This window comes from Gossypium raimondii, chromosome 6 (assembly GCF_025698545.1).
Source record: "Gossypium raimondii isolate GPD5lz chromosome 6, ASM2569854v1, whole genome shotgun sequence".
Taxonomy (NCBI): domain Eukaryota; kingdom Viridiplantae; phylum Streptophyta; class Magnoliopsida; order Malvales; family Malvaceae; genus Gossypium; species Gossypium raimondii.
Genome location: NC_068570.1, coordinates 9,239,942 through 9,252,618, shown reverse-complemented (window position 1 = coordinate 9,252,618; position 12,677 = coordinate 9,239,942). Strand labels below are relative to the sequence as shown.

Here is a 12,677-nt window from a genome sequence, read left to right as displayed (position 1 = left end):
ACATGCTAGCCAATACAAGATAAAGATAAAGATAAGATAATGATAATAATATCAATATCAATTGCATAGTCAACATGCTTCGATTTAACAATTTTAGGGATATGATTTTCAAGTGATCACTATTAACAATAGCAATCAATGCATGCTTACATACAAACAATTTCATACCAATCACGAACATATAATTAATTAATCAGTAATGTAGTCTTAAACATGCTTTTAGGGGCTTTAACATGTAGGGAATTACACAGGGACTAAAACAAAACATATCACAAAATAGTGGGAAAACAATGGAATAGGAGGCCATATGTCCGTGTGGGGAGGCTATGTTACTCACTATGACCATGTGTAAAACAACAACTTTTCCCAACAGTGGTCACATGGCCGTGTACTAGGTCGAGTAACCCTTTCTAGGTCGTATGGCCCTACTTTAACCCTAACAAAATAGTGGCACACAATCGTGCCAACTGTCCGTGTGCGGTACACGCTCGTGTGGTCCAAAATCCACACTCGATTTGCCATCTTTTGGCTAGAACACACCTGGAAAATCTGTAATCCAAAGCATTGATGCTATTCACCGCTCCAAAGCCCCAAATCTGAATAAAACTAACTTCGATCTAAACCTAACACTGAAATCAAATGTTTAGCAACAATCCTAGGATATCCTATCGAATTCAACTTAACAGTGGAACGAAAACCAACCAATTCACTTACACTACTTTCGATCACTTGAAAGATGCAAACGACCACCTTCTTTACTGACGATCCGAGGGATGTAGATTTGAACATTTGCCAAAAGTTAATTCACAACATCACATTCTGTTAGCATAGAGAAGAAAAGAATGAAGGGAAACAAAACGTAAAATTAGATCTACATTAGAAATATTACCCTTCCCGATTCAATTCTGTGACAATGAATTCATGAAGAATGCAGAAAACAGAATGTAGGGGTGGTGACAACAGAGATAGGTAAAAGGGAAGGAAGGAAAAAAAAAGGGAAATGGAGATGAACAGAGAGGGAGAAAGGGTTAGGCGGCAATGAGAAAGGAATAAAATGAAAAGGCTGATTTTTGAGCTAAAAATTGGTATTTAAACCTAGGGTTTTTATTAGTTATGGGTAGCACACCTAAGGAAGGGAACAAAAATTTATAAACAAAAAATAAATTTTGTGCAAGCAAGGAGAATCAAACTCGAGTTCTTATAGGAAGGAAGGAATCTTTTAACCATTGAGCTAAACTTATTACTTGACATAGTTCTACAAAGTTTAAACCAAAAACTCGGGATGTTACATATCCTCTACCACATCAATAGTGCATGCAATGCATCAATTAATCCCACGCCAATTCATACCATGTACTAACTCAATCTCGTATACTATTATATGCAACATTGCTATCATACATCGAGAACATTTCTTATAATGTGCCTCTTTAAGTTCGATATTCATTTTATAGTTTTATTTTTATTAAGATAATATTTTATATAGTTTTGTATAAAAGTTAAATATAACAATTTGAATATTTTCTTTCTTTTAACAAAAATAAAGAATAATTTATTTCAAATATAACTGTTTTTGAAAAATAAAACTACTTAGCATTTTCAACATTAAGTATTAAGTAGCTATCTATCAACTTATTCCATTCATATTTTTTTGGGTGAAAATTTTGGATTGAGTACAATTTTAATATGGTTATCGAATGTAATTTTTTTAAAATGTTTAAAATAATCTTTTTCAATGAAATAATTTTTCTATATTTTATCAAACACACCCTTTATTAAAATAATTTGTTAAAATTGAATCTATTTACTTCTTGAAAAATTGAAAAATATTTTGGTTTCTTTTGATGTTGTTTTTGTAGAGTAAAAATAAATTACATAACAAAAATAAATTATATTTCAAAAAAAGTTTATTTTAAATTAGCAATTCCATCCATTAATTAGGAATAAAAGATAAAACAAAATAAAGTTTATATACACTTTTTATATAATTAATATTTTAAGAGTTTGATAGTCATATTTTATATTCTATTAATATAGATTATGTTCGTCAAATTTTGATTAAATTTAAAATATTTAACTATTTGTTCTATGTAAAAAACCCTTAAAATACTAAATATATATTGATAAAATAGTAATATGAGATAAATTCTAAAAGTTACATACAAGATATTGATAAATTTAATAGTTGAACGGTTAAAATATTAATAATATAAAAACTATTAAAAAGAATTTCTTATATGAAAATATTAAAAAATAATTTCTTAACTTTGATTCCTTTAATGCAGTTATTATTTTGTGTAAACATATTATGATTAGTGAATTATTTTGGATTCCGACATTTACAATGCAATTTATATCTTAGATCATCTCAGACTTTTCACATACTACACTTGATAGAATATTACAATAAAAACTAGTTTTATTTTTATAACTATTTTAGATATATGAAGTTAACTTTTTCTAAAAAGAGAAAGGATATCTTAATGAATGCCCCAATTTAAGTTTTATATAATTTATGGTAGTTAGGGTGTTGAAATTACTAAAGGGTCGTCGGTATTAGGTGATCTTAAAAATCGAAGGCACGTTTTAATTACAACATAAAATATTATTTGCTACCTTCTTGTCGATAATTACGTAAAATGTGCATGTTAATTAGGTATGTGGAGTCGCAATATATCAAATTAATTGAAAGTTTAGAAAGTTTATATAATCCGTTCACTATGCAAAAAAAAAAAATCCTTTCACTTTTTCCTTTTCAACACTTGAAAAATCTTATTTTATAATATTTTATTAACAGATTAATAAGTATAATACTTATCTTTAGGATATATTAAAAAATTAAATATGATAATCTTGTAATTAAGTCGTAAAAAAACTCTACAAGAAATCAAGGATATAGCGACATTCTTTTTAATCTTTCGCGGCGTTTTTTTTTTAACCTTCGTCTGGTTTATTAGGTCAGTACGTTATGTTATTCCTTGCATTATCCTTAAGTTATATTTACCTTTGCTTTCCATATCCAGCTAAGTGTCAATGTGATTAAGTTGAATTGTGCATATTAACCACGAGGGTTAGGTGAGATGGTAAGGGTTTTTCCTACATTAATTAGTGGTCGAGGGTTCAATCATCATCCTTGGTATGATGGAACAGTTTTAAAATTTGTGACCAACATCTACTCATTAACGAGCCTACAGAATGTGAAAGATTAATCAAATTAATTTATTCCGGCATATGCTAATCATTACATTGCTTTTATATATTTTTCCTCTTTATGCAAGCAAAGGTCCCTCGCTTACCCAAATCAGGACTTAATGGGACCATGAATCAACTCCCTCACTTACCAAAATAAGAAATCAACTCCCTCACTTACCAAAATAAGAAATGACTAAACTATATAAATTAAACATGCATGCCTTGGAGTACAAGGAAAGGTTGTAAGATTGCAATTGTGGTTTTACATATTTTGAAAAAATTAGTGTATTACCATTATTATTCATGTTTCAAAATAAAGCAGCATTTACATATTTAAAAAATTTCAACCCTTAATTTTATCAAAGAACCAAAATTTGATTCATATTTCCATAAAACTCTATTTTATAAATAACAAGTGTGAACAAATTAATGAAAAGAAGCAAATCCACTGTCACAAAATTAGGTGTAATTAAGTATGTATATTATCATCGTTCTTAATAATGACGGAATCTTTTGTGAAAACCAAAGCTCATTTGATGTAAATGAATCTCTATTAATCAAGCAGGTTCTAGTTCATATTGATCCTATTAATTAAGATTAAGACATTTCTTGTCACCAGAAGAACCTTTGAACTAGTGGTGACGGCATAGTATAGTAGCTAAATGTTGTGATTGATTGGTATGAAGTAAATTCGAAAATCTTGATTCGGATTTTGCTTATTTTCTTAGGGTCTAAGTTTGATAAACAACTCAAAACAAATGCTCTACTTGCTAGACTAGTAATTAATTGTCCAACACTTTTTCATTTTTCCATTTTCTTTTCAATTAGATAGCCAATCTTATGTGATTTGATTTCATCATAGCCGACTTAGAAATAATAAATAATAAATAATAAATAATAAATAATAAATGTAGTAGGAGTGTCTCAATTGTCACTATCAAACACTCCTTCTATGGTGGGTAATTGTGATTTACTTAGATTTGTGGGCCAGAAATGAATATATACGTTCCTAAATTGAATTTTAATTTAAGCTGAAAGATGAACATACGGGTGCAGAAAACACAAACTGTTACTAAATCTTTGACAAAAGAAAGAAAATTGGTTAATATATCATTTTTAAAAATGTTTATTATATTGTGAATGAAATTTAAAAATTTCACAAGTAGGTTGCGATAATGACAAGTTTATAATAATTTTTAAAAAAAAATAATATATAACGGTTAGTATTATTTTTTTATTCCACAAGTAGCTTTAAAAAACTGTTATGCATCTTCTTTTTTAAATATTTTATTATACTTTTATGGGACACTTGTCAATCACCTCACCCTACTTGTGGAGTCTAAAAACTCCTATGGCGATATACCAAATATTATTCCAATATATAAAGAAAATAAGACACATGGCAAATTTATAACGCTACTTGTGGAGTTAAAAAATTACACTGACAATGTACCAAATATTCACCAAATATATTTTTTAGAAAAGATTCGTTGATTTGTTTTTCATTTTTGTGTTCAGTTGCAAATCTGTATTAATTTACAAATAGTTATAAATTGAGAGATGAAAACCAAAGTTTGGTTACATAATTTGAAAATTTTCAACGTTTGCAAAGTCTTATCAACAAGTATAAGACATGGTTTAAATCCAACTCACTAAAATTTTCCCTTAAAATTTAATTGTAAATTAAATAATAAGAACAATTTACTTGCAACAAAAATGCACTATTGTAAGTTCCTTGTTTAAATAGAATAAGTGCTTTATCTATCTTGTTAATAAAAGACATAATGACTTATTTAGCTTTTCAATTTTATTAAAAAATTATTTTAGCCCTTTTAGCCCTTAATTTGCACTGTTTGTCAAATCATCCCAAAATGAATTGAAAAGTTAACATTTGTTAACTTTATTGACGTGGTGTACACGTGAATGCCACGTTAGCAATTGATGAATTTTTTAAAATTTAAAATTATTAAAAAATATATTTATATATTTTTAATATTCTTAATTTTTAAAAAATTAATTAATTGCTAATGTGGCATACAGATGGATTGTCACGTGGATGCCACATCAACAAAGTTAACGTATGTTAACTTCTTCATCTATTTTGGGATGATTTGACAAACAACACAAGTTTAAGGGCTAAAAAAGACGTAAAATTAAATGGAGATTTAAAATAATATTTTTATAAAGTTAGAGGTCCATATGAGTCATTATGCCTTAATGAAACGATAACAAGTCTTCACGGGAGTTGAATCTTACTCATGTAACTAGAGCTAACACTTTTGAATTGTTTTATTTATAAAGTAAAAGGTAAACGTACCGAATGTCACTAAATTATTAGTAACTTTATATTTTAGTTAGTCAACTTTAAAAGTTATAAAATGGTATTTGAACTATTTGAAAGTTTTCATTTTAGTTATTGAACCGTTAAAATTATTGTTATATGACTCTCTATGTTTGCACCACTTACACTAATCGAAAACTCTCCTTCCTCCTCTTCTAAATATATATATATATATATATATGTATAAGCATTACTATGTAAAAATAAATCTAAAAAAGTTTACACATGATCAAACTTTAAAACTATAACACCAATATCGTTAAAGCTTTATATTAGTCATTTCAACTAATGCCTCGTTAGTTTTTTTACATAAATTTTCTATAAATATAGTTTTGCGTAAACAGTTTTCACATGCATGATGAATATTTTATAATTGAGTATAAGTTAAAAGGTTTGTATATTACTAGCTTATTAGAATATAAAATTAAATGATTAATTAATAAATATTAGGTGTAATAGTATAATACATTACATTTTCAAAAAGAAAATTCATATTCAATTTTAAAGACAAACATGTTACGAGGATAACCACAAACTTGAAAAATTTAGTATCCATAAATCGTGAAATGAAAATAAAAATTACCTTAATTAATTTAAGTACATCAAAAAATATAAAAAATTATTTAGATCAAATGATATAATTGAGACATTTTTGTTGGTAATATCAATCATCTTAATTTAACCGAATTATTAGCTATTTAAAAAAATAAATTATTTATATTTAATTTATAAATGATTGTTTTAAAATAATAAAATGGATTTTGTATCCTCGAATCTTCCCATTTATACCTCTAAGTTTCTTTTCCCGAATAGTTATACCTCTAGTTTTTAAATTTTTAAGCTTAAAAAAAAATGATGTGAAAAGTGTCCAAGGTTTTTTCTTGACCAAGACACTTTAAAATTTTAATTCCCAAAATAGGGTTCATTTAAGCTTTATTCTTAAAAGAAGGTATTTTAATCCAGTGAACTTCCTTGCCATCATTTTTCAAACAATTTTTTTTTCATGCCAGCATTATATATGTCATTATCTTCATTATCCCCTTTCCTTAAGCCATGGTTAAAAGCAATTTCAAACAAAACCATTTTCATTTCATTTGTGCTTTTCCAAGGAAAAATATTATGAAGAAATGAAACGATAATAATAAGAAAAAGCAAAATAATTCCCACGAGAAGCATAAGAGAAAGAGACATTACAACATCCTGTTAACAAAAGCGAAATATCATCATGAACAACAACATATTCCCACAGAGGTTTACAATATCCTTTTAAACACTTGATCACAGTTTGGTTGTTGGATTCAAGGATAGTGTTTCGCCATTGTTGAGTATTTGCCAACATCGATCCTAATCGAACAGCAAGAGCCTCAGCGACGAGCGGAGATCCCGCAAAGGTCAAGGCATTTGCACCTGTAATGAAAGAACTATCACTGCCTAGGGCAATTGCAGCGAGACTCGCAGTTTTGCTACGTCGATCAAATGCAACATCAACATTTATTTTAATGAAACCATGTGGGGGTGGGTTCCAAGAAGAGGCCAATGTTTGAGGGGTTGAATGGGACCGAGCATTCTCCTGAACATGCAGGAACTCTGAGAAATTCCTCCAAACATCGTTCCAAATTTTAATGGGATCAGAAATAATGCCTTCAAACATCCTTAAATTTCGGCTCCATATTTCCTAGCAAATCCAAGCTGCCAAACTTTTGGCTGAGAAAGACCCAAAATTTGGAAATTGTTCATTTATCTCAATCCACTAGTTAAAGAAACTAGAGAAACCGATATTTGAAGGATCATAGTGAAGAGTAGACGCTCGCCAAACCACTTTCGCAATCAGACAGAGAAGCAGAATATGCTCGAGAGATTCAACCTTGTTATCGCAGCTTTGACACTTGTTTGACAAAGCTAGATGACATCGGTACAAATTTTCATTAGAGGCAACAACACTATTACATGCTTTCCATAAGAAATTCTTTACTCTCGGGGTACCTTGTATTCCATATCGAGGTCCAATTTGAGCTTTGTCGAATATTCCTCAAGTGAGAGCTGTCGTCTTGATTTCTATGCTTCCACTCTCTCAGTAGATTATACCAGATTTAGAGTTGAGCAAAATAACATTCGATTCGAAAAAATAAAAAAAATATTAAATTTCAAGTTAACCGAATTGAGTTTCGAGTTTGAGTCGAGTTGAATTTTACAACTCGAATAGCTTGAATAATTCGAGTAACAGATTGGTGTAAATATCCCTTTGATCCTTGTCAATTTTGGAAATGAGCAAATTGGTCTCTCTCAACAAAAATTACAAAAAAAATTCTAAATAATTTTCAAAAATTTAAAATATTTATAAAAATTCCAAAATATATATATTTTTTAAAAATTATAAATTTTTTAAAGAATATGTAAAGAAAGTTAAAAATTTAATTTTTTTCTAAAATAATAATTCGGGGATCTAAATAAGTTAATTAATGATTCAAGTAGCATATTATTTTTGGGATCTTATTTAAGGAATCGAAGATGTGAGTATTACAGTTCTTGGAAAATACACAACCTTTAGGATCTTTGCCCAAGGTACATCTGGGTTTTCCAAGAGTTTCCAAGCTTGTTTAGTTAGAAGGGCAACATTAATATCGTAAAAATCCCAAAATCCCATACCTCCTAACTTTATTATGTTTAGCCAGACTACTCTAGGACATCTAGTGGATTTTCCTCTCTTCATTTTCCCTACCACCCCACTAGAATTTGCTAAAAAGGAGGTCTACATCATATTAGAAGTTGAAAGCAGTGCATTGAGTAAACAAGAATGGTAGAAGAAACAACCTTTATCTTCACCTCCTTCCCGGCTTAAGCTAACAATTTCCCTTTCCAATTTTGAACTTTCGGTTGCACTCATTTCATAAAAAAATTCAAGGGCTTCTATTTTACCTTTACCCCATGATGTCGACATCTCGAGATAATTATCACTTTTTTTTTCATGTCGACCATATTAAATCTCCCCAAAAATATTCTTTGTCAACTTCTTTGCTATTTAGAGAGAACATAATGGAAGATTTTTCAAAGTTTACTGATTGCTCGACTGCTTCATGAAACAAACAGAGAATTTTCTCAATAGCATCACAATCTTTTTTAGGCACATGTGCAAAAAGAAGACAATTGTTCACAAAAAAAAAGATGAGAGATAGTATGGTATCTTCGGTTTATTTTGAACCCTTCTAATTCTCCTTCTTAAACATCATTATCTAAAAGAGTTTGGAGAACATTTGCGGTAATAACGAAAAGGTAAGGCAATAGTGGATCGTCTTGCCGAAGCTCCCTTTTGATTTAATTGTCCCCTTTTGTTCGCAATTAAAATTTATGAATAGACTTGGTACTCGAACATAGGACAACACTCATTTAATCTATTATTCACAGAATCCAAACTGCACAAGTAATTTCTCCAAGAAAACCTAATCAACTTTTTCATATGCCATCGAAAGATCCAACTTCATATAAATGCATCCTTTGTTTCCCCCTTCCTTTTTTATGAAGGGCATGGAAATCTTCATGGGCAATAAAGAAGTTGTCTTGGATTTGTCTACCCATGAAAAAGGCGGATTGGGTTGTTGAAATAATGCTTGGAAGAATTGATTTGAGTCTTATAGTAAGGATTTGAGAAATAATTTTGTAGGCGAAATTGAAAAAACTAATCAGTCGGTATTGAGATACCATTTTAGGATTTCTTTTTCGGGATCAAAACCACATTTGTTTTGTTTATTTTTTTATCCATCTCTGCTGTAGATAAAAAGTCCCTAACCATTTTTCACACACACTATAACACCACACTCTCGACCTGATCGCCGGGTCCAAGATATGAGACGCCACTTTCATAAACGAAGTAACTACAATTTTATTTCGATAAAAAATGGGACAATTCATACAATATAGTTGATATTTAAAACTTCAAATGACATCATTTATTCAAATACAAGTCACAATGTAGCTTAAAAAAGCTGTCATGATACTCCAGTAACAATTAAGGATCCAAAACATAAAAACAATTAGAACATGAGGATGTTGTTGCGACACTAATGAGTAAGTGTCATGACATTGTAGACAAAAAATTTATGTCACGATTTCAAAAGGTTTGAGTCACGACTATGAAGATAGTAATTCGATGTCGCCACTCCAACAGGGGAAGCATTGCAACATCGCTGACAGAGGGTTTAGTATCATGACTTTAGCAAAGGTAAGTCGCGACATTAAAGGCAGTGGACTGAGGGTTGTGACTTTAAATAGGGGAATGCCGTGACCATAAGGACAGAGGCTTAATGTTACAAGACTAATAAAAGGATGTTGCAAATTTGAGGAAAGATCCCCTGAATCGACCCTTAGCATATCCACAAGGAAAAATCGAGGATGTATTGGTATGTGTAGACAAATTTATTTTTCCTATTGACTTTGTTATTATAGACTTTGCAGCAGATAAAGTGGTGCCAATCATTTTAGAAAGGCCTTTCCTAGCAACAAGAAGTACCCTTATTGATGTGCAGAAGGGCGAGCTTTCTATGCATGTTTAGGATGATCAGGTACCATTTAATGTTTTTAAGTCTATGCGATTTACTGACGCAGTTGATGATTGTTCTGTAGTATCCGAGTTAGAGGAATTAGTCATGGAAAAGGAACTCAACTATATTGAGGACCCATTGGAGCAAAATTTGACATTAGACCCTCCAAGTGATGAAAAGGGGAAAGAATACTTAGCTTTGCTAGAAGCTAATCAAAGGGGATTTAATCCACAATCCTGCTTTGAATCTCTAGAGTTAGAGAGTAGAGATTATGTCCAGCCAAAAGCATCAATTGAAGAGCCACCTAAATTAGAACTGAAGGTCCTTCCCTTACATTGAAAATATGTTTATTTAGGTAACACTTCCACTTCTCCTGTGATTGTTTCAGCAGAGTTGACCAAAGAGCATGAAGAGAAACTTATCCTAGTATTGAAACAATTCAAGAAGGCTATCGGATGGACCATAGCCAATATTTGTGGCATTAGTCTATCTATATGCATGCACAAGATCATCCTAGAAGATGGCGAGAAAGAGATGATTGATGGACAACGAAGACTGAACCCCATCATGAAGGACATGGTAAAGAAAGAGATCATAAAATAGTTAGATACGTGTATAATTTACCAAATATTAGATAGTTCGTAGGCAAGTCCGGTCTAGTGCGTGCCAAAGAAATGAGGTATTACAGTTGTTGAAAACGAGAATAACAAATTAATACTGACCAGAACTGTTACAGGATGGAGAATTTGCATCGATTACTAGAAGTTGAACAAGGTTACTAGGATAGATCATTTTCCCCTGCCGTTCTTGGACTAGATGCTGGATAGACTCGCGGGGCGAGACTATTACTATTTTCTCGATGGATACTCGGGGTATAATCAGATTACAGTGGCACCAGAGGTTCAACACAAAATAACATTCACATGCTCGTACGATACATTTGCATTTAGACGCACCCCATTTGGTTTATATAATACACTTGCTACATTTCAAAGATGTATGATGTCTATTTTTACTGAAATGGTTGAAAAAAGTTTGAAAGTATTTATGGATATTTTTTAGTGTTTGGAGATACCTATGATGATTGCTTAGCCAATCTAGCCAAGGTACTAAAGCGGTGCGAAGAAACAAACCTGGTACTAAACTAGGAAAAGTGTCATTTCATGGTACAAGAAGGTCTTGTTTTGGGGCACTGAATAACAAGACATGGAATCGTGGTAGATAAAGCAAAGATAGAATTTATCTAGAACTCCTACCTCCAACATCTGTAAAGGGTGTTAGGAGCTTTTTGGACCACGCCAGTTTTTATCAGAGATTTATCAAAGACTTATCCAAAATTGCTAAACCCTTATGCAAACTATTGGAGAATGATGCGATATTCAATTTTGATGAAGAATACTTGAAAGCGTTCAATGATTTGAAGAATCGGCTAGTTTTGGCACTAATCATCGTCACACCGGACTAAGATTTGCCATTTGAATTGATGTGTGACACAAGTGACTTCGCGATAGGAGTTGTGATGGGCCAGCGAAGGAACAAAGTTTTTCATCGTATCTCTTATGCAAGTCAGACTCAGATGGGAGCTTAATTGAATTATATGGTAACCGAAAAAGAGTTACTTCCTATTGTGTTTGCTTTTGACAAGTTTCGATCTTATCTTGTAGGTACAAAAGTGACTGTCTATACATATGACTTCGCAATTAAATATTTACTTGCCAAGAAAGATGCCAAGTCAAGATTGATCTGATAGGTACTTCTACTCCAAGAATTTGATCTAGAAATTCAAGATCGAAAAGGGGTAAAAAATCAAGCAGTAGATCACTTATCTAGATTGGAGCTGCAAGAAGGAAATTCTCCACTTCTACCTATTCAGGAGGCATTTATAGATGAGCACATACTTAAGGTAAATCATGTCCATAATACCCCTTGGTTTGTTGATTTTGCTAACTATTTAGCTTGTGGTTCGATGCTGATTGATAAGTCATATCAACAAAAGAAAAAGTTTCTTTACGATGTGAAGTACTATTTTTTGGAAGAACCATACTTGTTCAGAAAGTATGTAGATCAAATGATTAGGAGATGCGTGGTAGAAGATGAATTACATGAGATTTTATATCATTGCCACATAGCTCAGAGTGGGGGGACACTTTGGAGGTATACGTACTGTAGCTAAAGTATTGTAAGCGGTAGGGGCGAAGCCAGAACAAATTTTTAGGGAGGGCCAAATGAAATTTTAATTTTTTTTATAGTTTATATCTTTATAATTTTAAATGGATTAAATCAAATTTTTATAATTTTGTGGGGGCCAAAGTGCAATTTTACCTTTACTAATTTAAAATTTTTAAAAAAATTTAAGGGCCTAAATAAAAATTTTACATTTTAGTGGGGGTTAGGGTCCCTGCCCGCCCCCCTTAAATTTGCCTCTGGCAAGCGTGATTCTTTTGGCCAACTCTATTCAAAGATGCGTATGCTTACATAAAGAGTTGTGATCGATGCCAAAGGGTTGGAAACATCACCAACAGAAATGAGATCCCCCGAACAAACATCATTGAGGTAAAATTATTTGATGTTTGGGGTATTGACTTCCTTGGTCCTTTCCCTCTGTCTTT

The 12,677-nt window shown here is 31.3% G+C and overlaps 1 protein-coding gene across 1 annotated transcript; it reads right to left on the bottom strand.

The window, feature by feature from the left end:
- Positions 1-6,650: 6,650 nt before the first annotated feature.
- Positions 6,651-7,184, bottom strand: LOC105771740 (uncharacterized). Its single transcript, XM_012593142.1, has one exon. The coding sequence runs from the start codon at positions 7,182-7,184 to the stop codon at positions 6,651-6,653; it is 534 nt and encodes a 177-aa protein (XP_012448596.1).
- Between the last annotated feature and the right edge of the window lie 5,493 nt (positions 7,185-12,677).